The 25,903-nt window shown below is 55.7% G+C and overlaps 1 protein-coding gene and 1 long non-coding RNA gene across 5 annotated transcripts in view; one reads left to right on the top strand and one right to left on the bottom strand.

Annotated features, from left to right (window-relative positions):
- Positions 1–21,010, bottom strand: part of LOXL1 (lysyl oxidase like 1) — a 25,840-nt gene extending 4,830 nt beyond the window's left edge. For 2 of the 4 annotated variants that reach the window (XR_014071671.1, XM_081551460.1), the window contains exons 1-5: positions 18,305–21,010; positions 9,090–9,182; positions 4,073–4,181; positions 803–940; positions 207–363 (exon numbers count right to left, since the gene is read on the bottom strand). Coding sequence is in view for 2 of the 4 variants with exons in the window: in XM_081551460.1 (XP_081407586.1) it covers positions 207–363; positions 803–940; positions 4,073–4,181; positions 9,090–9,182; positions 18,305–19,460 (1,653 nt within the window). In the remaining 2 variants the exon portion in view is untranslated. The remainder of the gene's footprint in view (positions 1–206; positions 364–802; positions 941–4,072; positions 4,182–9,089; positions 9,183–18,304) is intronic. The other 2 variants (XR_014071672.1, XM_081551461.1) reach the window with 1 other exon arrangement.
- On the top strand, positions 20,222–25,903 carry LOC145530333 (uncharacterized). The gene is made up of 2 exons (XR_014071673.1): positions 20,222–20,642; positions 20,934–25,903. It is a non-coding gene; the product is annotated as an uncharacterized LOC145530333 (long non-coding RNA).

Genomic DNA, 25,903 nt, shown 5'->3' with positions numbered 1-25,903 from the left:
CCCCTGGAAATGGAGGTGCAGGGTGGGCCCTGAGGAGCCCTGTGGTGGCCTCAGGACTGGTGAGAAGACCCGCACTCTTGAGGAGCTGCGTGGCCAGGAGCCTTGGCACTAGCCCATCTTCAGGGTGACCCAGCCTCCCATCTCCAGGCAGCTCTGCCCCATCCTCCAGAGCCCGGTCCCGCCTCTCCAGCCCAACCTGACCTGACCTGTGTGTGAGAGGTGCAGGCATAGCGCTTGAGGTTGCCAAAGTCACAGGTGCTGTCCTCCAGGCAGAAGCTGGCTTTGTGGCCCTCGGCCACCTTCTTGCCTGTGGCTGCATCCAACAGGTCATAGTGGCTGAACTCGTCCATGCTGTGGTAGTGCCTGGGGTGGGAGACGAAGCGGGAGAAGAGGGCCTAGTCGGCCCTGCCCGGCCCACTCCCCTCCCGAGATGGCCCAGGTGACCCTGCCTCCTGACCAGCCTGGGCTCTTGTGTCCCACAGGCAGCATCTCTGGCGTCTCCACCTAGCCAGGCACCCTAGGAGGGCACCTCCTCAGGACCCTCACTCCTCCCTGGGTTCCTATGAATACTGGCCTCCCTTGGGTGATGCCCTGCATTCTAGACACTTCCATCTCCTATCCAGACCGATCCTTCTATGTCCCACCTTCCAGCCCAGCTTTTGCTAAGTCTCCGCTGAAAAGTCCTTGTCCCAGTGATGGATTCTTGGCAGCAAACACCTCACGGGGCCCTCCCCCCAGCACTGCCCCTCCTAGAGCACTCGTGGGGTGCAGGGTCCGGGCCCAGAGAGGGGCAGCCGCTCACTGGTGGCAGCTGTGCCACTCCCAGGTGTGCCGCGGCCGGTTCGGGAGGAAGTCCGCTGTGCCCTGGTTCTTCACACGCTGGGGGAAACGCAGCAGCACGCGCACGTCATAGTCGGTAGCCTCGGGCGCGTAGGCTGTGCTGTGGGGACAGGTGGGGAGACCAGAGGGGGCTTAGGTACCCACCCGAGACACCCCGCGCCGGCCGTCTTGTCCCCGAAGGTTCTCACATCTGACCCCTGCGTTGCAGCCAAGGCTCAGGCCTCCGCTCCTCTCTGCTGGCCGCCCCCTCCCCTCTGCCGTGTGGCTGGAAGCTGCTGGTGGGGACGCTCTAAAGCAGGGCCTGATAATGACCCTCTGAGGGTCCCTGATGCCTGCTTATCACTCTTAGCTGGGGACAATCCCTGAGCGTGGTGGCTCAGATGGTAAAGAATCTGCCTGTAATGCCGGAGACCCGGGTTTGATCCATGGGTTGGGAAGATGCTCTGGAGAAGGGAATGGCTACCCACTCCAGTATTCTTGCCTGGAGAATCCCAGGGACAGAGGAGCCTGGTGGGCTACAGTCTATGGGGTCGCAAAGAGTAAGACACAACTGAGCGTGGGGGCATATCAAAATCTCTGGAGGGCCTTTAAAAAAAAAACAGCTTTGTCCAGAAGATTCTGACTTTCCCCCTCCCCCTACACCCTGGGTTCTAGCTTCAAATACTGTTTCCTAAACAGTTAACTCTTTCACTGATCTGTACTTTTATCTGTTCTGTTCACTTGACCCAGAACCCAACCAGCCTCTTAGCCCCAACTCAGGTCTTCTCCTCCAGGAAGTCTGCTGGGATTGCTCCACTTAGAGGGATCTTGACTGCCTGGGAGATCTAACAGCACTGCCTCCAACACGCCCTGATACCACACACACCCTGAACCGGGCCTGTGTGAGTAGGCCTCCTCTCCCTGATTGTGTGGCTTCAGGGCCAGCTACCTGACCTGTTTCGTTGGGGGAGCACTGGTTGCAGACTGCCTGCTCACAATTCACTTGCTGTCCCCCAGTTGCCAACTGAGATGGGCCTTGTGAGGAGGGAAGGGAAAAGAGAGAAAACTAGAGGGCAGCAGTGAGGGGGCACATGTCCACACCCCCTGTAGGTAGCAAAAAGGGCTGACTGCAGGCTTCCCCTTCTTCAGCTGACTGCGGACAGCTGTCTTGGCCAGCCTCAGGGGCACTTCCCTAGCAATCATTAAGGGTTGGGCCCTGAGGCCAGAGGCAGGAGGTGGCCAGTCATGGGGATTAGCTCTCTGTGAGAAGATGTCTGGACACCAGGCGCTGCAGGCTTCTGTCTGCCAGGATGTAAGTCCCTTGGCCTTGTCTGAGGGAGGCTTGGAATTTGTATCTGTCTGCGCTGGAATAGAACATCCTCCTTCCCTCTGTTCAGCTAAATCCCGCCCTTCTGTTGGGCTCAGCACACCGTGGGAACCCATTAGGGTCTGGGTTCTAGGCCCAGCTTGGCCACAAACCCGCGGTGAGACTTGGAGCGAGTCCCTTCCCTCGTCTGAGTCCTGCCTGCTGTCTGTGAACTGGCACCGGTCTGCGGCCCACGCTTTCGGCCATCTCCGAGGGCCCTGCCGCTCCAGGGCGTCGGTCCTGCTGCATTTTCTAGGTCTGTATCCCCCGCCCAGCCTCTGCGGAAGCCTCAGCCCCTGCCAACCTCCCCCGCCTCTGGCCTCGCACAGCTCCAGCCTGCCAACCACCCCTTCCAGCTCTCCTCCACTCCCTGTCGCTTGGGTCTGGGTGAGCGGCTACCTTCTCCAGCTAGATCAAAAGAGCCCTCGGACAGAGCCCCGGCTGCGTCCTCCCCAGCCCGCCTGGGGGCCCAGGTGTGGGCACACGGGATGTTCCATGAAGATGGAGTAACAGTTTGGTTTTGACTCAGACTCCTCAAAACTCAGCCTCAGTGGACAGCCATGGAGACTGAGCTCCTGTTCTCTGAAGGCACTGTAGTAAGAGCAGTACTATGATGCTCTGTCCCCAGGTACGAGACCTGAGTGGGCAGGCCAGCTGAGGGGACTCACATGTGGTCCCTGGACCTCTGCCAGCTCTCACACTGTCTGTGGCCAGTCTGTAAGGAGATAAGAAACTTTTACCAACATGTAAATCAGCTACACATCACTGATCACACTGTCTAGTTCAGCTGATACTTCTTTTTTTGAAGCAAGACTTTCTCGATGAAGGAAGTGGCGAATTGAGTGACATTCCAGTGCAAGCCCCTCATCTCGTTACAGAGAGATAACAGTGTGTGGTCAGCAACTCTGAGTGGCAGTGAATGAGAGGTTCCCTCAATGAGAAAACGCTGAGATCCCCAAGGGCTTCCCAGATAGGCAGAAGTGAAAGGAGAGTTCAACTGCTTTAAAAAAGCAAATAATTAAGAAAAATAGGTGCTTTCAATATATAGGGATGTAAACAAAAGAAGTAAGTCAATGTAATCTTTAACTAGTTGTTTTTTAGCACGGGGAGATGTCCTCAACAAATACATGTTTGACCAGAACTTTCGCTGTCAGTAAACTGAGAAGCAAGCTCTGCAAGAGGCAGAATCACCCAGGTATAATGGAGAGTTGGCTGTGCTCACCTCCTGGGTTCAAGTAAACTGATGACCTTCCCCTCTCTCTAGTGTAACACACAACGGAGGCCTCATTGTCACTTGTGCCCTTGGCCCCTTCTGGCCAGCCTCCACCTGTCCTCTGTGGAGATGGCTCCATAATCCTGCCCTCTGTCCTGACGGCAGCTAGAAGACTTGCCTGGGACCTTCTCATGATGCAGTTCAGATCTGAGGCTTTCAGTTCCTCTCACTGCTCCTCAGTTACTGATGGGGCAACACAGACCCTTTGGGGCTGGTGTGAAGTTGTGTCCTAAGTTGCTCAGTCATGTCTGACTCTGCAAGCCCATGGACTGTAGCCCACCAGGTTCCTCTATCCATGGGATTCTCCAGGCAAGAATACTGGAGTGAGTTGCCATTTCCTTTTCCAAGGGATCTTCCTAACCCAGGGATAGAACCTGTATCTCTTTTGTCTCCTGCATTGGCAGGCAGGTTCTTTATCACTAGTGGATGTGAAGATGAAATGTCATTAAGTTCCCTGCAGGGTGATGTATACATAAAAGCTGGATCTCCCCATTCCCTTCCCCACCTGATACCCTGGGGGCAGACAAGGCCCACCAATGAGCAGGCCAGGGTGGTGCAGCCTGCAGGCAGGCTCTGGGTGACTCCCGACGACTGTCCACACTTTATGTCCTTACCTGGCCAGGCACTTCTCCTCCGCAGCACAGCGCAGGGAGTACAGGTGGGCTCTCTGGACGTAAGTGGACGCTTGCACGTAGTTGGGGTCTGGGACCAAGTCAGGGAGACCTGGAGTGAGGAGGGGGAAAGAGAGAGAGGAGGGAGCAATAGCTTGGCATTGAGGAGGGTCAGGGTTAAAGCCGAGAGACCTCCCCAACCCCAAATGTCCTTGGTCATTCTCAGTTCTCTACACTGGCTGTCACCTCCTCCTGGAAGCCTCCTAATATGCGTGTGAGCGAGGTGTGTGACATGAACCATTCTCTCCAGGCTCAGGTGTGGGGTCAGGGAGGTCAGGGAGCAGGGGCTCTGGAACCCCAAGTTGTGGGGACCACTGAGCCTCCTGGGAGAGTGGGGACTCCAGCAGGACTGGGGAGACTGGGAGGTGGATTTGGAGAACCGGAGAAGACAGAAGAGTGCTCTCGGCAGGGGGCGTAGCGTGAGCAAGGGCCTGGGGGCAGGACCGGGTGAACCAAGCAATTTCCTGACGCAGACACTCCCCTTGGTGTCCTTATTTCCCAGGGCACCAGCCCCGAGACACTCTCTGCTCCTCTCTCCCCTGCAGCTGGCATCTTCATGAACTGCCAGGAGCGAGCCCTGGGCTTCCGGCCCTCAGCGGGTCCCAGAAGGCTCCTGGGCAGAGCCAGGTGAATGGCGGTTGGCAGAAGTGAGGGTGGCCAGGAAGGGATGGGCTCACAGGAAAAACGTTCCTGGAGCAGGCTGCTGACAGGGCAGGATTCTCGGCTTGGGCGCCCAGCCCACCTTGCTCAGGCTTCCATTCATCCTGTCATTGGCCCCCAGAGTGGACCGTCTGCAGCCTCTGGCCTCCAGTCTGAGGAAGGCCTGGGGCCCAGTGCCCAGGGGAAGTCTGGAGTCTGGTCCAGTCCCCGGATCACTTGTTCCTCCAGTCAGGCTGCAGGCAAGGGTCTGTCCATTCTGCTCCCCACCCCCACCCCCATACATAACTTCATCCCAGTGAGTTATTAGGACTAAGCAGAAGCAGAACTCAGGTATCCAGACCCTAGCCACACGGAATAAAGAAGGAAAGATCTTGATGTTGGGTGTGTGGAAGGGGTGGGGTAGGAGGTGCGCAGGGGGACTCCAGACCCCTGGGCTCCAACCCAGCTCAGCCACCAGCTTAAAGGCGAATGGGCCTGGGCCTCCACGTCCCCTCCCCTCTCAGGCTGCAGGGCTTCTGGCAGATAAATGATAAAATGAAGCTGTAAGCTCTTCTTAGCTTTCAAGCCCTCTGTTTTCTGGGGGGCAGGCACGATGAGGGGGCTTGAGTCATACGGACAGGCTTCTAGCTCCTTCTTCTTGCTGCCAAAACCCTCTTGTCAGCTTGCAGGTCCAGAAGATGAGACAGAAGAGGGGGACGCTGGCTTCTGAGCCTTTCGCAGAGGTGTTGGCCTGCCTGTCACCCCTCACAAACACATCTCTGGGGCTCCTAGACCTTACCCTGCCCGCCTAGGGCCCGGGCCTCAGGCAGGAGCAGCCAGTGTGATCTCACCTGCTTGGAATGAAGAGGAAGCATGGAGCACAAGGGTGGGTGAGCATGAGGTGGCTCCTGGCTGATGGGGGCTGTCTTGGCCAGCCTCAGCCCTGTTACTCAAGCCCCTAGGAATGCTTGCAGTCATTTCCCCAGGGAGGGTCAGGCCCTGAAAGCAAGGGCCACCTCTGTATCAAGCTGTTTCTCACTCTCTGGTCCATAGAAGCTTGTGGGTGGGGGAGAGGAGGGTGAATGGCCAGGAATGGCTCCCTTCCTATTTTCAAAGAGCCTTTCCCCTCAGCAACATGTGGTGGTGGGTCAGCTGGGCCTGAAGCTGCATGAGACCCACATTTGGCACCACACAGCCTACCACCCCCACCCCAGGCCCAGTTTCAATAAACACTGCACAGATGACTCTACAAAGCTGTCTGGCCCGACCCTTCCTCTCAGTCCAGGGAAGCTGGAAGAGCGAGCTAAGAGGCTGGGGGTACTCGGGGCTGGTGCCACTCCTGGCCTCTGACTGTGCCTTGACTCTGATCACATACTGAATTCTGATCCTGGCCACACACTTAACCTTGGTCCTGGTCCTAGGCTGAGCCAAAGATGACCATTTTCCTCTTACTGTTGAGGAACCTCAGGTTCATGCAGGTGCCTCCTGCTCTAGGGAGTCTTATCTGATTGGCAGTGACATTCCAAGCTGCTCACACTTCTGCCTCGCTACAAGATTTCATCATATTTACCTGTGTCTACTCCCCTCCAGACTGTACTCCCTGAGGGCAGGGCTCAGGCCCCACTCACCCCCTCAGCATGCTTCAGGGCTGACTGACTCTTCAGCTGTCAGTCTCTGTCAGGCAAGCTTCTTTAATGACCAGTGGCTTCATACTTCACTGTTCCACTCATCCACAAGCGTGCTCCTCACCCTGTCTCCCTCAGGAAACCATGGCACACAGTGGTGCTGGAGGGAAGGGAGGCTCAGAGAGGGCAATGAATTTGCCCACAGTCACACAGCAAGTCAAGGAAGCCCCAGGAGAGCTTCCAGGTCCCAACCTCTCCTTCTAGGATTTTACTTGTTATTTCTTCTTTTTATAAAACTGATTTTTTTTAAAGTTATAATTTACACAGAGTCAAACACACAGATTTTAGGCATACAGTTAGATAAGCTTTGACAAATGTACACAGGGTGTTAGAGCCACCACAATCATGCTATGGTCTGTTTCCATCATTCCTAAAAGTTCCTCCCTGCCCCTTCTCAGTAAATTCTCCCTCCCTCCTCCCCAGATAACCACTGATCTGCTTTTTAATCACTTTAGATCAATTATGCCTTTTCTAGAACTTAAATGGAATTACCCTGATCATTATTTTATGTTCTTTGTTCTGCATCTCTGACCATCACGGGGGTCCTGTGACTCCCCTAACTGGCTCCCCCTGGTACGCTCTCCTCCTCTGTCACACCTTCATTGCCCTGGGGGAAGCTACTGGAAAAGACAGAGTCTAGGCTGGGTCCCCCTAACCCCCCTTAAAATCCTCCACTGAGGTCTCTGGAACAGCAGGCCCCCTCCCTCAGCTGGTATGTTTTCCCAGGAAGGAACAATGCCTCCTTCTCTGCTGCTCTCCCAGGAGGCATTCCATCAGCAGCCAGGCCTGCAGGCTTGGGCTCTCAGCCTCTCCACAGGGGCCTGGGTATGTGGGTGGGCTGTGTGACGTTGGAAGGGGGCTGAGGGAAGGCTTGAGTGGGTGCTTGTGGATGTAGGGGTAGGGGTACTGGTTTGTTACCTCTGGCTTGTGGGGTGCATCCAGGCCCTCCAGACAGAGTGGCCCATGTTGATTAAAGTCCAGTTCCAACCAGACTTGTGCTCACCTCTCTTCCCTATCATCCTAAGAAATGTGCATTTTAAAAGAAAGATCATGGTCATTGGGTCATCAGAAGGCAGGGAGAACCATCAGTCATGGGATGTAATTTTGTGGGGGGGCAGGGGCTGGGATCTCTTATGCAGAATGTATGGAGTCAGCCAGCCTGTGGACCTGGCACTGGAGACATTATAAAATAGTGTAGTGGGAAGTTTTTCTGGAGACACTTGTTTTTATAAATGCAGAGAACTGAATTCTCATTTCAGAGCAACCATTATCACTGGTTTGTGCAAGGCCGTTCTCATAATTAAGTTTTTTTAACCTTCATCCTTACCCTGACCCTTAGACATGTCTTTGAACATCTGTGTCTCTGTATAAAATTGGAAGTGGGTACGTATCCATGAGGTATATGAATGATATTGTCTTATGGGTCTCATTCCGTTTCTTGACTTCCGGTCAGTGTTAACTTTTAAGATATGTCAAGTTCATTGCTTGTCATTGTGAGTACGATTCCACAGTTTATACCCTCCATGACCGATCTAGCCAGTCTCCTGGGGATGGGGTTGACCCCTCAAAGGCTGGGCGATGGGCTTGCTGAGGCTACCCAGGGAGGCCTGGTCACCTTCAGTGTCCTGCCGTCCTTGTCCAGGAGGTAGGCAGGAGTCTGACTTCTTACCCTACTGTCACAGGCCTTCTGCGATGCTCTGGGCCGGCCTGGCCCCCGTCTAGGCCTCACTGCTTTCGTTAACACAGACTGACTGTCCTCCAGCTCACTCAGGGCCGGGAGCCTGGGGCTGACCCCCTGTGGGGGGTTCAGGCTGCACAGTCTGGACTAGGGTTGGGAGGACACGGAGTCAGAGGGCGAAGGCCCTTGGGGTCACCTTTGGGGTGACCAAAGCTAGGCTACTCGGCTGGGGAGGGGCTGGGTGTGAGTGAACCGGGTCCCAAGGCCATTCTGCAGGCAGCCTCTGGTCTAGAGGAAGTCCTTTGGCCTTAGGGGCCCCGTTGGACCCTCCAGGGCTGAGAGGACACAGAGTGGAGGCACAAGCGCCAACATTCAGCGTTCCCGCTCTGCCTCTGGGGCTTCCTCTCTGTGGGACCCAGGGCCCCTTCACACTGCCCCAGGCGGGGGTCTGCTGTCCTCCCGCCTCACCCGGGCTGGGCCTGGAGGTGCCGGCTGGCCCCCACACCAGCCTGTGGAAGGCTGAGCACTGTCTTCCCGCTCCCTGGCAGGACGCAGCTGGGGCCTTCTGGTGGGAGAGAGTCCAGCAGGCGATATCTGCCATCTCACCCCACGCCTCGTGTTCCAGGTCCCGGCCCTTCTTTAGGCTCCGTTTCCCCACGTGGATGACGGGGAGATTAGAGTAACCGTCCCTTGAGAGCAGGTTTGATGGCTCCATAAACACTTGGAGATTAAAATATTTTTCAGGAGCTATTCAGGCCATTCCCCAGCTTTGGGCAAGAGCCCAGGACCTCTCACAGCCTCTGCAGACGATACTCTAGCTGCCAGGAAATTCTCCCACCGTCTGACCTAAATCCTTCCTGCTTCAGGAGGAATCTGTTCCCTCCTGCTCAGTGGTTCCTGGCGGCCGCCCAGAGCGGAGGGTCTGAGGTTACAATCCCTCCGCGTGCCTACACCTCACCTGTTCTCCTCTTGGCTTCCTCTTTCCTGTGAGTTCCATAAACCTCGTCTCCTTTGAAATCCTTCTCCCCAGCCTCCTGCTCACATGAAGCAGCTGAAGGCAAATGGAATGCCAAAGAGCTCTAATCTCTCGAGCTTGGGGCTGGAGGATAAACAATGTCCAGCAGGAACTGGTCAGTGGGTTATGAAATATGTACAGAAAGGGATGTTTTGGCCTGAGCGGTCCGACTCCAGAGCAGCCCCTCAGTGGGGAGAGCAGGAAGCTCAGAGAGCATGGGCTGGAATAAGGATGGGCTGGGAGGACCTCCGGGGCAGGAGCTGGCAGCTCGGGGTTCTAGGAAATGATCGTCTAATAACCAGGACATTAAACTGTTGGTACCACACCTGGGTGACAAGCAGGCAGGCAAGGTTCTGCAGGACTCACTGTGGCCCACCGTGAAGGGCAATACAGTCCAGGCAAAGGAGCTAGGATGGTCACTGAGCCTAGCCCAGAACCTTCCGTGGCTCCCCATCACCTACAGAATCAAGGTCAGATTTCTCAGGGTGGCGGCCAAGGCCTTCTGTGGTCTGACCTTAACCTGGCCTTCCAGAGCTCTCAGCCCTAAGGATCAGGAGGCAGCTTCTAGCACAACTGGCATTTTCTGCCCCTGACCTCTGACCCCATAGCGCCCTTGCCCTGGAATTCTTGCTACACAGACACACACATACCCTTATAAGGGGTACAGTCTTGAGGCCCCAAAGCCTACCCGCTAGCCCTCCTCTGCCACCACCAGGTGCCCCTCCCTCCTTCCTCTCCCAGCGCCCATCTGCTGCCCCCACCAGACTGGGAGAGGCCTCCAAGGGCAGCGATGGCCTCGCTACTCTGGGTGACAGTTCCAGACTCAGAGGAGGGCAAGTGTGTTTGTTCAATTGAGCAAACTACCCAGAAGTAGCCGGGGCGGAGCTGCAGGAGGCCGCCGGCGGAGCTGAGCTACCTTTCGCCTCCTGCCGCCTCCTCACACCCCTCGCTCACTCACAGTCTTCCCAGTGTGAGCATGCCCGCCTACCCCACCCACGGGCCCCCTCTTGCAGGCCCTGCCTAGTGCCCTGCCCCCACCTCTAGAAGGCTCTGCAGACCCCGCGGTCTCCTGGGTTCCCTTGCTGCCCCTCAGACCCTTCTCAGTGACCTGAACTTTTTACCTTTCTTACTAAACCCACAGACTTCCCCTCTCAGCTTATGGTGACTTCACCCTTTCAGCCGCACAGGACATAGCCCTTTCCTGTCATGCCTGACCCCTCTCTTTCTCTTACACCCCACATCCAATTCAACAGGAAAAGCTCATCAGCTCTATCTCCAAAATATATCCTGAAACTGACTGCCCCCTCCTCGTTGTTATCCCCCCCGGACCTGCCGCTGATATCTCGGCCTTGATCTCTGTACCAGCCTCCTCTCAGACTCCCCGTCTGTCTCCACACAGCCCATTCACAGCATAGCAGAGAGAGACCCTGCTTAAATGTCACTGTAGTGGCTCTTCCATGAGTGAAGAGTCAAAGTCCTCATAGTGGACTTTGACTACAAAGGACCTACAGGACCTCCATGGTCTGGACCCCGTTACCTCTCTGGCCTGTCTCCTATAACGCCTCCACACCCATGCCATGCTGCTCCAACCACGCTGGAACACACCTGAAAACTCAGGGAATTCCTACCTCAGGGCTGGCTCTTCTGTCTGGAATGCTCTACTGGCAGACAGCTGCATGGCTCACTCGACTCCTTTGTCTTTGCTCAAACGTCACCTTCATGAAGCCCACCCTGACACCTTTGCAAGCTCTCCCAGCCCTCCAGAGCTCCCTGATTTCTCTCTGCTTTCTCCACAGCACTTACACCTTCTATTATTTACTTATGTTCACCCATGAAGATACAAGGACAGGGATTTTGTCTCTTTTCTTAAACTCATGAATACCTAGCGCTAGACCAGCACAGTGTGAAGCACTCCATGAATATCTGTTGAATGGCTGCATCTCCTCAGGAGATGGTATCTGCTCTCCTCAGCCAGCCTTCCGTGGTCTGGCCTTAACCTCATCTTCCAGATTTCTTAACCCTAAGGAGCAGGAGGCAGCTACTAGCACAACTGACCTTTTCTGCCACTGACCTCTGACCCCATAGTGCCCTTGTCCTGGAATTCCTTGCTGTACAGGCACACATACATACATACACACACACGCGCGCGCACGCTTCATCGGGGTCCCAAGTCTTGAGGTCCCAAGGCCTACCTTGTTAGCCCTCCTCTGCCACCAGCCAATGCCCCTCCCTCTTCCCTTGTCTACCACCTGTCTGCTGCCACCCCGCTGTGGCCCAGGTCTCTCTGCACAGCGTGTTCTGAGAGCTGGCGAGTTGGCAAGAGAAGTGGACCTGGACCATGGCATCCTGCCTGCCTGGGCTGAGGCCTCGGCGAGCACAGGGATGGGTTCAGGGTTCCCTTGAATTCCCTGTACGCCAGCTCGGGCCTGGCACCTGCATGCCCTCAGCGAGCCTGAGGACAAACACCGGCACCCCACAAAGGGTCTGCTGGCACTGCCTATGGGAGCGCAGCCTTCACTATCACATAAAGGCTGGGACTGACTCCAAAAGCCCTTTCTTTTCAGAAAGGATTAGCTTTGGGGCTGGAAAACCATGGCCCCCGTCAGCCCACGACAGGGAGGAAGGGCGGCTTGTCTCCTGAGACTCGAGTGGCTGACACTCCTCAGGCCTCGACTTCCCCCTCTGAGCACCTTCCTGCTCTGGTGTCCTGAGGCCCTCGCTCCATTTTCAGGTGATGCTGCGATGCCCGGTTTCTGGGTGCCTGTCAGGGGGAGAGGGACCCAGGTGCAGCCTGGCCCTGTAATCCCGAATCCAGACAGAAAGGCCCTCTGGCTCCAGCTGCCTGTGGGGAGGAGGCTGTTAGGTCAGGGCAGGGGAGGGACAGGACCAGCCTCTCCTTCCGGCCTCCCTCCCTCCTGGGCTGCTGCTCCGCAGGAATGCCGGGCACAGAATTGGAAGCAGGTGTGGGCTGCTGGGGCCGACCACCGGCTCCTCCCCCGTCCTTCCTCTCTTGCCTTTCCAGCCACTGCCCTGGGGAGTTTTCCATGTGTTCTTGGCTTGGACAGGAGTCGCGTGGACTTGGGCTGGGACTACTGGGGAGAAGTGCCCCTTTGGAGGTGAGAGGGCATTGAGATGGGGGCACCAAGGGTGGGAGAGAGGAGGAGAGGGGGGCGAAAGGCCAGAACCACCCCCCACCGGCCAAGTGCGGTAGTAGACTGGTGCCTATAAGGCCTGAAGTGCCTTGCTGGGTCACCATCTCAACAGGCTCTCTGGGGCCTGCGAACTCAAGGCAAAAAATCTTTTTGTGTCTTAGGGGGTTTAGATCTGAGAGAAACAATGAAGGTGGAGACATACCCTTCCTTGAGGGGCAGGAGCAGAAGGGGACGTTGGAGCGGTTTGGTGAGGGGAGTCAGCCTGGATCTGAGCTTGGCTGCTGATGAATTCTGGGACCCTGGATGAGTTACCGAACTTCTCTAGCCTCAGCTGCCTCCTCTGTAAAATGGGGGTGATAATACCTCACAAGCTTGCTGGGAGGACTAAAGGAGGAAACAAAAATAAAATGCTTGGCTTAGTGTCTGGGGCATACTGTGCGTGCTCAGTCGCTTCATTCGTCTCTGACTCTTTGTGACCCCATGTACTGTAGCCTGCCAGGCTCCTCTGGGCCTGGGATTCTCCAGGCAAGAATACTGGAGTGGGTTGCCATGCCCTCCTCCAGGGGATCTTCCCAACCCAGGGATCGAACCTGGGTTTCCTGCATTGCAGGAGGATTCTTTATCATCCTAGCCACCAGGGAAGCCCTTGATACACATTAAGGGTTCAATAATATCAGTTGCAATTATAATTATTTAAAACGAGAGCTGTCTCTTCCTGCAGGGATAGTCCAGTTTGAGAGCATGGGGAGAGGATGTGGCCCTCAACTGGCAGATATGAGAGGAGACAGGAAGTCTGCCTGTGAGGAGGCTGTCCCCGACACAACTTGTTTGTTCCGACACCAGTGACCTCCGATTGCCAAACAGGGGAGCAGCAAGAGGACCCAGGCCCCTCTGTTTCCATAGCTGTCTGACCCTTTACCCCAACTTCCTCGGCCTGAGACTCCATTTTTTTCTGAAGGAGCAACTTGGGACAACTTCAGGGAAGGAAGGGGTGCTGAGCTGTGATTCTGCCTCCACCAGTCACCAATTAAAGCAATCGTGGGCAAGTTGCTTAACCTCCAAGGGCCTCAGTTTCCTCATCTGCAAAATGGGAGTAATAGTAACAACAAGGGTTGTTATGAGGATTGTATGTGTGCTCAGTCATGTCCTACTCTTTGCAATCCCATGGACTGTAGCCCAACAGCCTCCTCTGTCCATGGAATTCTCCAGGCAAGAATACTGGAGTGAGTTGCCATTTCCTATGCCAAGGGATCTTCCTGACCCAGGGATCAAACCAATGCCTCTTACGTCTCCTGCATTGGCACGTGGATGCTTTACTACTAGTGCCACCTGGGAAGCCCGGTATGAGGATTAAATGACTCTAATTGTAAATTTCCAAGAACACTGTTAGATGCTGTACATGTGCTTGTTAAATGTTCTGGAGTCTGGAGTGGAAATGATAGCGCTTCATCCTAACAACACACTGGGAAGGTGTTCTTTGCTTCTAAATCTGTGCACACTCTGTTTCATCTCACTTTGTCACAACCAGCGCTCACTGCCCAGAACACAGTAGGAGTCAAGTATATGCTAAATGACCAAATGGATGTGAGAGGTAAGCCTTAATACATGAACATTTAGGAAAAAAAATAATGCATGGGGGTTAAGAACCCAGGATGGTGTGTCATGCAGATCCAAATTCTGGTTTCACTACTAACAGATCATGTGACAATCAGCAAGTGAACCCGCCACCTTATCTATGAAATGGGATGGATTATCAGCATCTGGCTGGTGGGGTTGCTATGGGAATAGAGAGAGATGATGTATAAATATAAAGTGTCCAACATACGCTAGCAGAATTATTCCCCCTGGAGGTGGCTGGGGGAATTGGGGCCTGGCTCGCAGGTGGCTTGAGGGTAGGGTTCCCTCAGTGCCATGAAGACATGACAGGCTCAGTGTGAAGTCTTGGCTCCGCTGCATCCAGCTGTGAGACCTCCCTGGGTCTCAGTTTTCTCATCTGTACCACTGGCCTGTAATCCCCAGCTCTCTAGGAGGCTTGTGGGGTGAATGCAATTGCACATTGAGGCCTCTAAGCTCAGCAGGTGCTCTTCTGCAAATGGCTGGAGTTGTGATCATCATTCCTGCCTGGGGGCTCTGACTCTGGATGCTTGCTGGGTGGAGGCCCGCTCTGTCCATCCCTGCATCTCCTTCTGGCCTTGTGGAGTGGGTGGGTGACCTGAGTCATGAAGGCAGGTCCTGGTGGGGAGAGGGGCAGGCAGCGGAGGGTGCAGCAGGGATCCCAGGCTGCTCTCAGGGACTAAGGAGCCCTGTCTGGACTCTTGGGTGCAGGAGGCTGGATGGAGAGAGGGGAACCCTAGAAACACCTAGGTCCGCACCATTCCTGGGGGCTGTGGAGGCCTGAGAGAGGGAGAAGGAGGGGACGGGAGGAGGTGCCTCAGGTTCTGGAGCAATAGGCTAAGGCATTTGCGATTTTGTCCTGAAGGCCTTGGGAGCCCCAGAAACTCATTGAGCAGGAGAGTCATGTGGTCAGCAATGCAAGGGTGTATCTGCCTCACACGTAGGATGGACTGGAAGAAACCAGGAAGGGGGCGGGTCCAGCTCCAACTGGCTGTGTGAGGATAGGGCTGGAGGATCCGTGCCAGGCATGGCTGGCACAGCCATCAGAGGTGCCCTCGGAGGATGCCCTCCAACTGGCCATCCTCCCAGGGCGGCTGCTCCACCTTATTTTCACAGGGTGGCAAGAAGCAGTGAAACAGGCCAGGGGTGTAAGGGGGAGCCCTGGGAGAAGAGGCATAGTTTTCCAGGGCCTGGAGTCACCTTAGTCCGCACAAATATCACCAGATCAGAGGAGCTGAGGCTGTGGGGAGGCAGGAACAGGGACAAGGAGGCCAGGAGGAGAGGGCCTGGCCATGGGAGAGGGAGGGGCACAGTCTGGGGGTCTCGGCGGGGCCTGGGAGGCAGGCACCCCCACCCCAAGGCCTCTGCCTGGATTTGCTGGGACAGTCAGGCCAGGTATGTGATCTGGGCCCCTGTTTCCTTGCCTTCCGTCCAGTTAGACGTTTCAGAGACAACAGTATTGCAGGAGCCCTTGGGTCCCCCTCTCCAGGGTGGGAGAGAAGGGGGTACAGGCGCCCGAGGAAGAAACCAGGCTCCGGACAGGCGCTTGGAAACCGTCCAAGCGTGGAGGCCGTGGGCGGTGCACACATGTGTTTGGTATTGTGAGGACACGTCCACGCCCATACACGCGCGGGCTGCCAGCGCCCAGCCTCAGACCCCTGGGTGTGTGGCCAGGAGGAATGAGGTCAGCCTCGGAGAATCCGCCCTGGACTCCCACACCAGGCCTGGGGGTCTGATCTCAAGCATAAAGCTTGGCCTTCCCCAAGCCGGGATTTTCCATGGTCCCAGCCTAGCAGGGTGGGAAGAGGAACAAATGATGGGGGAGAAGGTACTGCTCCCTCTCTGGCCTCTCTGTGAGCCTGGAGTTAGCCTGCACCCCCACCCACACACCATCCCCCCCCCCAGGACTAGGGAAGGGGCACCTGGAGGGTGCTGCCAGCTTGCAGCAATACTTGGGCACCTACTCCTCCTAGAAGTCCTCCCTGGTTCCTAGCCCCTGACTGGGGAGGCCCCTCCTCTGGCTCCCCTACACCACCACCCTCTCCCCACCCGCCCACTGCCTGCCCTGTCACAGCACTGAGATGCTTCCTCCTCTAAGCCTCCCTCAGGGCAGGGCCTGGATTCAGCTTGGCATCTCCTTCAGGAGAGAAATGTCTTTAATCCCAAATGAACACTGGGGCAATAGCCAGAGGCCCTCCTGAGCACCAAGCACCCCCACTCCAGACACGGCCTTGCCCTGGCCAGTCCCCCTCTGAACCTTAAGACCTGACAGGCCACAGAAGGGCCTTAGAAAAACCCACTGGCTCGGGGCACAGACGTCAAGTCCAAGGCTTGGCTCTGCCAGTACTGCTATTTGAGGCCTGGGTTTTCTCCTCCGCCCAGAGGTGGAGCGCTTCTGGCTGAGCCCCACTCCGCAGTCTTGCATTCTAAGAAAATTCACCACAACAGTTTAGCTTATAGGTAAATCGTGCTCTCCTCCACAGAGCTCTAGAAGTGGCTGATGCAGAGTGGTACCACGTACCACTGCAGGGCTGCTGCAAGTCCTGTTGAGGATCAAATGCAGGTGAGGCCGCGAAACCCTTCATCACATCATAGAAGGGCCCTCCCTCCAGCTCCTGTCTTGAGCACTTGCAAGTTCTCAAAGTGGGATTCAGCATCACAAGTTGACGGCTCTGCCTTGAATGTGAGGGAGAGCTGGAGTTAAGTTGCTTCAGTCGTGTCCGACTCTCTGTGACGCTATGGACTGTAGCCCACCAGGCTCTGTGTCCATGGGATTCTCCAGGCAAGAATACTGGAGTGGGTTGCCACGTCCTCCTCCAGGGGACCTTCCCGATCCAAGGATTGAACCTACATCTCTTACGTTTACTGCATTGGCAGGCAGGTTCATTACCACTAGCACCACCTGGGAAGCCCTTGAATGTGAGGGAGCGAGTACTACCATTGGGAACACTTTCCTCCCCTAGCCCTGGGCTCCAGCAGCCCACACAGAGACAGGAGTCCCCACCCTGCAACTCAGCAGCAGCCTCTCACCCAAGGTCAGTGTGGCTGGAGACAAGGATGCATCCCCATGTGGACAGAGGCAGAGGAACAAAGGCTGGAGGTGCGGTATCTGTGCCCCTGAGCCCCTCAGTGCTTAGCCCTCACCTGGTGGGCCTGGCTCAGCCACTCTGGTGTGGAGCAGAGAAGCAGGAGTAAAGAATCAGGAATATTAATTGCAACCTGAAAGAGGCAAGGCTGACGTGGAACGCATACGCATTGGAGTCTGAATGGAAAACCTTGACCAAAGCTGACTGTGGACTTGCAGAGACAGAAGCAGAAAGGGAATTCTAGGAGGGCAGAGGTTAGGTCAATGGCCATTCAGCCCTGGCCAGACCACTCGTGGGCCCTTGCCAAGGTAGCCTGCCTTAGAACAGCGTGTGTGGAGCTGCTCATGCAGATAGCTTTCCCAAGACTAGGTCATATCTTCAACCCCACCCCCACCCCCTCTCCCCACCCCCCATCCCTGTCCACAACTGCCTCCTGGGACTCTTCCCAGTCTGGGGTGCAAAACTTAAGAGGGCACCTAAAATCTCAGTAACTAAGGGAAGTAATATTTGAGGCAATATTTTAAAAAATCAGCAGTACTGCAAAAAAAGAAATCTGATGAAGAAAATATCAAAATTTCAAATAAAGACAGATCGCTATTGCTAATTTTCAGTTTTTCCCTGGCTTGAATACAGTTTGGCACGGCACCATTACTGATTCTATTTCAAATTTTGATATTTCTTCATCTTTTTTTGGCATGATTTTTGATCTAAAAATGCACTGAAATATTACTTAAGTCGATTACTAAGTTTTCTGGCGCCCAGGCCAGTGCCTCACTTGCCTCTCTAGTCCGGGCCTGGAAGTGTCCCGTGAAGGAACCCCGGGTGGTCCAATCTGCTTTCCTGTCAGGCCAGACCCTCTCTTCTAACCTCCTGTTCATTCACGCCAAGCCCACCTATGCCCAGTGACCGGGAACCTGTCACACCTCCGGAGGTGTCCTCGAGGCCTTTCTGACCCCGATGCTCCGTGTTTCACCCTGTGAGGCTGGCACAGGGGCACCTCCAAGAGGGGAAGACGTGCCCCAATGGGAACGAGGGAGAGGCGGGGAGAGGGGCTCCTTTATGTGTCCTCAGATGACCCAAGCATTTCTTTCCAAAGCCTGTCCAGCCCCTCCCCCCCCAATCCCTCATTTCAGAGCCTTGGCCTGCCTGGCCAAATCCTGGCGCCGATGGGGGATGTGTGGATGGTGGCGAAGGCCTGGGAAGCACCGGGGCTGCCGATGGGGTCAGGGTGGGAGTCCTGACTTAGCAGGCGGGGTAGGCCTTCTATAAAGGATGGACGAAGCCCCGGGCGCCGGGACGGACTCACCTCGACCATTCTGGTTGGGCCGGTACACGCTGCCCACGCTCAGGCGGCCCTGCTGCGCGCCGTTGCGCTCGGAGCCCGGCGGGGGCGCGTCGGAGCTGCGCACCGGCAGGTAGGGAGGCTCCAGCACGCGGAAGGGGGGCTGCGGCTCCACGGCCCGCGGCGGGCTGTAGGCCTCGGGCGGCATGTTGCCGTAGGGTGGGTACCAGCCGAGGCGGGGGTCGCCGCCGCCGCCGCCGTACGTGCCGCCCCCGCCGCCACCGTTGGGCTGCGCGGCGTCGGGGCCCGGGTCGGGGTAGGCCGGCTCGAGGCCCGCGGTGCCCTCGTGGTACAGGCTGTGCGAGTAGCGCCGGTCCAGGCCGTCGGCGGGCTGCGGCGCGTACGGCCTCTCCGGGGCGGCCGGATAGAAGCCCTGCGGCGGGTACTCGGGCTGCTCCTCGCCGCCGCCTCCTCCGTACTCCTCGTAGCGCACCCGCGGCTGGAAGGGGTAGACGACCCCCGCCGAGGCCACGGCCGCCGCGCCCAGGCCGCCGCCCGCGCTGCGGTAGTACACGTAGCCCTGGTCGTAGGTCCGCGTCGCGGGGTCGTACGTCTCGTACTGGCTGACGAAGGGCGCCTGCGGGTAGGGGATCTGCTGCTGCGGTAAGGAGGACGGCTGGCGGTAGGTGCTGGCGAAGGCCGAGGCCGAGACCGAGGAGGCGGAGCCCCCGTGCCGTTGCTGGGAGACGGAGGTGCGGGCCCGGGCCATGCCCGTGTTGTCCCCGACGGCCACCTCTCGCCAGTTGTCGGGCACCTGGCCGAAGCCGAAGGGGTGCCGCGCTTGGCCGCGCACTGTGTCCGAGCCGACGCGCCCGGGCAGGGGCATGGGCAGGGACGGGGCCTGCCGACGCCGGAGGCCCCCCTGGCTGCGCCGCGGAGGGGCCTGGGGCGCGCCCGCCAGCAGCACCCGGGAATTAGCCTCGGAGCCCTGAGGCCCCGGCGGCACATACTCCGCGCCCGAGTTGAGCAGGCTGTACACCTGCCCGTTGTTCTCCCACTGGATCAGCTGCCGCCAGCGTCCCGGGTCCGAGCCCTGCCCTGGCGGCGCCTGCTGCCCGTGCACCAGGACGCAGACGTAGGCGCCCCACACCAGCTGCCAGCCGGTTAGGGCCAGAGCCATGGTGGCCCCTCTGCGGAGGCCCGGTGGACCGAGAGGCTCTCAGCAGTGGCCCCCCGTGCGTGCTTCTCTTCCCACGGCCTCGAGGATAGGACGGCTCCTTGCCCGCCCCAGCTCTAGCTTTGTCCATCCTGGCCTTGTCCCGAGCGGGACAGCTCCTCCGATGACAGCATTTCGAGGCCAAGGGGGTCAGGGCAGGGCAGGGGCGGTGCCCAGGGCTGCAGGAGGCTCTCTGTAGGGCACCGGGCAGGCAGGGCCGCCTGGGGGCCTTACATGGCCAGCCCGGGCTGGCGCTTTCCCACTCTGAATGAATAAGCAACAGGCTGGGAGCTTCGGGAGGTTTTTCGGGCAGCCTGGTCCTCCTGCTGGGGCCTCCTCCGCGGGGCCCTATGGCCCGCCGGGTTTTAGCTATGTGGTCTGTCTCACAGCTGCTGCTCTCGCTCCTTCAGTCCCTGGAGCTCCCAGCCAAGCCGCAGACCTGCCTCTGAGCAAGGGAATGAAATAGGGAGTAGGAAGGAGGCCTCTGGGGACTCAGGCCTGGTGAGTGGGGCCCTGGCAGGCATAACAGGGCTGAGGTGTCAGCACTACTCTGGCCAATTCCTTTTGCTTTGGACCCAGCATCCTAGTTTTTTTTCACCTTACTGATTTCTTATTTGGGCTTTAATGAGCCCCTGACTCCTGTCCACTCCAGCCTCTGCCCAGGATGCCTGGGCTGCTCTTCTCCAAAGCAGTACTGAGACTTCCTCTTTGTTGTTGGACCTTCTAGGGGGATATGCTGAATCCCACCCTCTTGTGGGGAGAGGCTGAACCACTCTAATTCTGGTCATCATGCGCACCTTCTTTCATTGGGCCTGAACACAAAGAAGATGGAGCGTCAGCCTTTTCTCTCTTGGCACACCTCTGGGCCTTACTCTCCTGGTCTGTAGAATGGAAGTTTGCCTTCGTGCTGAACAGAACTTGTGAAAACATGGGAGAGATCAACTTCCTGCCCATCATGTGTGGTTTCTGTCACACATCTCTGAAGTCGACATGGCCTAGAAATAGCCTGAGTGTGCACTTGGATAAAATGAAATTCAGGGACTGTCTTTGATGTGGGCTAGCAGTCATTGGGAGGCACTGTGTGCTGTTTGCATGGAGCAGCAGAAAAGAGGATTTAGGAGAATGAGCCTACTCTAGTTGCTACGGGTAAGTTGCTGGATGAACTTGGGCAAGTCGGTTCTGATTCAGTCACCACATCCGATCAGTGGAGGATTAGACCAGATGGTCTCCAAGAGTGCTTTGGCAGGTTCTCTGTTCTCTCGGCAGAAATAGGAGGGGCCTCAGAAGTTTGAACACTTTGGAGTCTAAGAAATCTCTCTGAATGCCTCCTCTGGGCTGCCTTCTTCAACCTTGATTGTGGGAACTGGAGGGCAGAAATCCCCCTCTTGGGTTTATACATCCAGGAGGAAGAACCTGCCCTTAACTTGGTCTCTCCAGATTCCTCTCCTACTTTGGAAACGCCTGGAGACCACTTTGGGAGGAGCCAGCCAGAGTGGACATTCCTCAGAGACCCTGGGCCCCTGCTTCCTCGTCCAGCCACCATGTGATCCCCCATCACACCGTGCTTCAAGATGTGGCTTGGTTCTGGTGACTCAGGGCATCCGTCTACCCTCCTAGACCAGCCAGCAACCGCTCAACACCAGCCGCTCCACTCCCTTGTGTGAGGTTTAATCTCAGTCTCTAGTCAGGACTCCCGCAAAGAGCAACCCATTTGGTGTAGGACCGGGAGCCGGATGCTGAGGGCTGGGACCGGCAGGGTTAAGCCTTCCCTCCCTCCTGCCTGCCCCCTGCAGTGCTGGCCTCAGCTGCTTGGAATCCCTGGGGTCCTGTAGGGCCCTCCCGACAGCCAGATGGGCAGCAGCGCCAGGAGAGGAGGAGGAGGAGGAGCAGTGGAAACAGACCCCAGGATACCCCCGGGCAGGGAGGGGAAGGGAAGAGAGGAACAGAGGGAGGAGAGAGGATGGCCGTATGGTACGGGAGCCCCACTGGCAGAGCGGGAGAAGGCCGGACCCTTCTTCTTGAGCCAGGCAGAGGGACAGGGCTGCCTCGGGGCTTTGGCGCTGTGGGGAGTTCAGGGCACAGGCCATTGTGCTCACCCGGCCTCTGCCTGGGAGCCAGCTCTTGGCGTGAAACCCTACCCAGTGCTGGCTCCTGCTCCTCTTTCTTTTTTCTTAATAAGGTTGAATCAGAGTGAGTCAGAGAAGCCAAGTTTCCTGTTAGGCTCTGTTTGAATAAACTCTGCTCTGAACATAGCTTGGGCCTCTGCACAAGCTCCTGGGGCCAGGATTATAGCCCTGCCAGCCATCTCTGCTGAGACTGGAGACCTGGGGTCCTGGCCTGGCCCCCAGACGCTCCCCGGGGAAGCCTGTTAAGCTTTCAGAGCTTCAAAGTCTTCAGCTGTAACTTGGGAGTAATAATACCTTTCTCGTGGTATATTTGGGAGGATGAAATAAGAGGATTATGAAAAGTACCCAACACAGTGCCAGGCATGTGGCCACTATTTTTTTCTTTTCTCTGGACTGATGAGAGAAAGGAGGGCTTCGTCCCCCAGGGTGTCCTCCCCTTCCCCATTTTCTCTGTCCCTTTCATCTTTTTTATCTGTTTTCTGCATCCTTGTCTTGTACCCAGCCCAGGGCACACCCCTGGGGCCGGTCCTCTCCTCCTCTCCACTCCCTTCCTTCTCTCCTTCAGCCTGGGTCTCCCAAAGTGGCTGATAAGACCCTCTTGGATCTCTGAGCCCAGAAGAGCCTAGCTGGTTCCCCTCGGCACACACAGGACAAGGCCTTGCCTGAGTAGCTGGAGGTGTCCTGACATCCTTTGATTGGAAGCAGCAGACCCGGGGTCTGAGAGAGACCCGGGCAGGCAGCAAAGGGTGCAGAGCTGGGGTCAAATGAGGGCTTCGAGTCACCAGGCTGGGCCTGAGCCGTCTGGAGGTGAGGGGCGGGTGGCAGGCAGCTCCTCACCAGGCCCTGTTCCTACGGGCTGGGTTCACACCCACAGTTTTAAGACCTAGCCCTGTGGTTGAGGCTTGTTGCCAGTCCCTGGCACCAGGAACCAGGCACAGGGTTCTTGGAAGGCTGGGGTATAGGGCTGCAAGAGCTTATTGGTAGTGTGTGACTTTGTTAAGAATCTAATATGTTCTGGACAGGGCTACTCCACTCCTGGGCTTCCCATGGGACACAGCCAGTTCTTTTGATCCTGTGCTGGAACTCCAGGCTCTGGAAAATCTGGAGGGAGTGAGGAGGCATCAGACCCAACCAGCAGAGGATTTGGGAAGCCGAGAAAGGACAGGAGCCGTGGAATGCCTTACTGCTTTGCAGAGGAAAGAACCAGGAGGCCCACTGTGGGTCAGAATGTTTCTGTGGTTGTGGGGAAAGGATGAGGCAAACTCCGGGTGTCCCTGCCATCTGTCCCCCACCTGGAATGGGGCTGGGCCTTATCCACCCACTGTGATCCCTGGCTGCTGAGCCTAGGCCCCTGGCAAAGGCTATTGATGGGGTTTGTGTGGACCTGGAGGTGGAAGCCCAAGCCCAGCTGGCAGTGAACTGAGCAGGCCCCTGCTGCTGCTTCTAGAAATTGGGCCGAGGAAGTGCTGAGTGAGGAAGCCTGGCAAGCTGGCATAGAGTGCACTGACTCTGCAGCAAGAGGACTACCAAGTGACCACTGCCAGCTGGGCCCTGCGCCCACCCCTCCCCCGCAGCCACATCTGGTGCAATGGTGGGGGAGGCAGGGGGGCTTCTGAGGTTCCCAGAGCCAAGACAGCCATGGAGGGGCCCGCAGAAGGGGCCGGGGCCCTTTGGTTTGGGAGTGCCTCTCTTCAGGGCTGGAACTCTGGAGAAGCCCGGAAATGGGGGAGGTGAGGTCAGAGCCTTTTGGAAGGACAAATGGGGAGGTGGGGTTGGAGGAGGGAGAAGGGAAGGAACCCACCCTTCTCTAGGACCAAGGGGAATTCAGTGGCTCTGGCCACTTCCCACTCTGCTTTTCCTCCTAGCTCTCTGGGGCTCCGGCCTCCGTACTTCCCCAGGGAATTGGAAATACTATCGCTGATACAACCGTCTGGTCATCCAGGCAAAGCTCTGTGAGACAGGAAGCCTCCTCGATCCCCAGATCCCCTCGGCCCCCAGCCCAGCCAGCTTCTCCACTTCCAGACTTTCTCCCAGTTCTGAGGGGTGGGCAGGGCTCTGGGGCTGGCTGAATGGTAACACTCCCTGTCCGTGTTCCCCCTGGCCCCCACTCCATCCCAGGATCCAGAGCTAGCATGGGCAGGGAACATCATGATTACAGGAATGGAGAGGGGCTCTCCTTCCAGGTCCTTCCTTGGGTGGAAGGATTTTGCTGAAGTTGTTGGTTGGGGCCTGCTGGGTAGGACAGCCCCTGATGTCAAGGTTCGCGTTGGGGTGGCTCTCAGCCAGCATGCAGTGGGGAGGAGGAGGTCACAGAGTCCCCTGCCCAAAGGAGAGAACTGGCAAGAGCAAGCAGGAGGCCAGTCCCTTGGGCTGCAGCCTGGCAAACCCTGGAGAACTGGCAGGGAAACTGAGACAGGTACCCAGGGGTTCTAATTGCAGCCTGGCAAGGCTGAGGGAAAATCCTCCTGGAGTAGGAAATGGCAACCCACTCCAGTATTCTTGCCTGGGAAATCCCATGGACAGAGGAGCCTGGCGCTGCAGTCTGTGGAGTCCCAAAGAGTCGAACATGACTTTGTGACTAAACAAGGCTAAGGGAAAGCTCTTTTCTCTCTCTGTCTCTCTCTCTGCTTTTGTTTTCCTGCCTCTGTATCTTTAACTTCCATTTGGGTCTTTCTGGGTTTCTTTACCTTTCTTTTTTTCCCTTTTTTAAGAATATCCCTTTTTTCATTCATTCATTCAATTTCTCTGTCTCCCTCCATTTCAGTGGCTTGCAGTCTCTACTCATTGTTTCTGTTCTTTCATATCTCCCTTACTCCACCTCACCTATTTCTCTGAATTATTCCGTCATGTGTCCACTCATTCAGTCAGCATGTTCCCTGGGTGCCTGCTGAATGGAAGCCCTGTGCTGGCTGGGGGATCCCCAAAGAGCTCACACTCTAGTGCTAGTGATACACGTAAACAGACAAGAACAGAGTGGCTGGTCCTGAGTAGGGGTGCATCTTTAGACTGGCTCTGTGACTTTTGAATCACCCAGTAAATATTAGTTGGACAAATGAATGAATGGTGAATTTCTGTATTCTTTGACTATTTTCTGTTGTAATGTTCATCTGCTTGGTATTGATTTATAAGATGTAGTATATTTAGCATCTTTTCATATATCACTCTTTTTGTCGTATAGTGTGCAAGTAATTTTTGAAGTTTGTCATTTGCATCTGTAGTTTTTATACTTTCCTGATATATTGAAGTGCTTCATTTTTAAGCTGTCAAATTGTTTGATTTTTCTGTTATGATCTCAGACTTTATTGTTATATGACCTTTGCCTTCACCAAGAATGCATACATTTTCAATTAAATTTCAAGATTTTATAATTTAATTTCACCTTTATATTTAACTCTATTTTATTTTTGTATCTGGTGAGAGGTAAGAAAACAATTTTAAAGCAAATTAAGCCACTGTCCCAATATGAATGATAAATTAATCCATAAATGAATTCCTAGTGATCTGAACGGAGAAGGCAATGGCACCCCACTCCAGTATTCTTGCCTGGAGAATCCCATGGATGGAGGAGCCTGGTAGGCTGCAGTCCATGGGGTCTTGAAGAGTCGGACATGACTGAGCGACTTCACTTTCACTTTTCACTTTCATGCATTGGGTAAGGAAATGGCAACCCACTCCAGTGTTCTTGCCTGGAGAATCCCAGGGACGACGGAGGCCTGGTGGGCTGCCGTTTATGGGGTCGCACAGAGTCGGACGCGACTGAAGTGACTTAGCAGTGATCTGAAAGGCCATTTTCTCATATACTGAATAGTTTTCTGTTTGATTGTGCTTTCTATTCTGTACCGTTGACTTATCAGACCATTTTTACATTGAGATTGCCTTATTTTAATAGTTGTAACTTTTAAATAATGGTTATTAACTGAGAATACAAATCTCATTTATTTATTTATTGGCCATGGCTTGTAGAATGCACTATCTTAGTTCCCTGACCAGGGATTGAACCCGTATCCCCTGTAATGGAAGCACGGGTATTTTAACCACTGGACTGCCAAAAATTATTCCTAGTGCTTGTCATTTAGGTGAACTCTAGATTTTTTTTTTTTCCAAGTTGAATACAAAACAAAATGTCCCTCTGGAAATTGGAATTGGATTAAATTTATAGATTAGTGTAGTGGTAAATAACTTCTTTGCAACACTGAGTGTTTCCATTCAGGAAGATGGTGTATCTTTCTATTATTAAGGTCTTTTTAAATTGTTGTTCTACAGTAAAGTTTTATAGATGAA

This window comes from Giraffa tippelskirchi, chromosome 12 (genome assembly GCF_054371585.1).
Source record: "Giraffa tippelskirchi isolate mGirTip1 chromosome 12, T2T-mGirTip1v1.2.pri, whole genome shotgun sequence".
In the NCBI taxonomy this organism is placed as follows: Eukaryota; Metazoa; Chordata; class Mammalia; order Artiodactyla; family Giraffidae; genus Giraffa; species Giraffa tippelskirchi.
The sequence above is the reverse complement of the archived record's forward strand: the minus strand, read 5'-3'. Positions and strand labels throughout refer to the sequence as shown.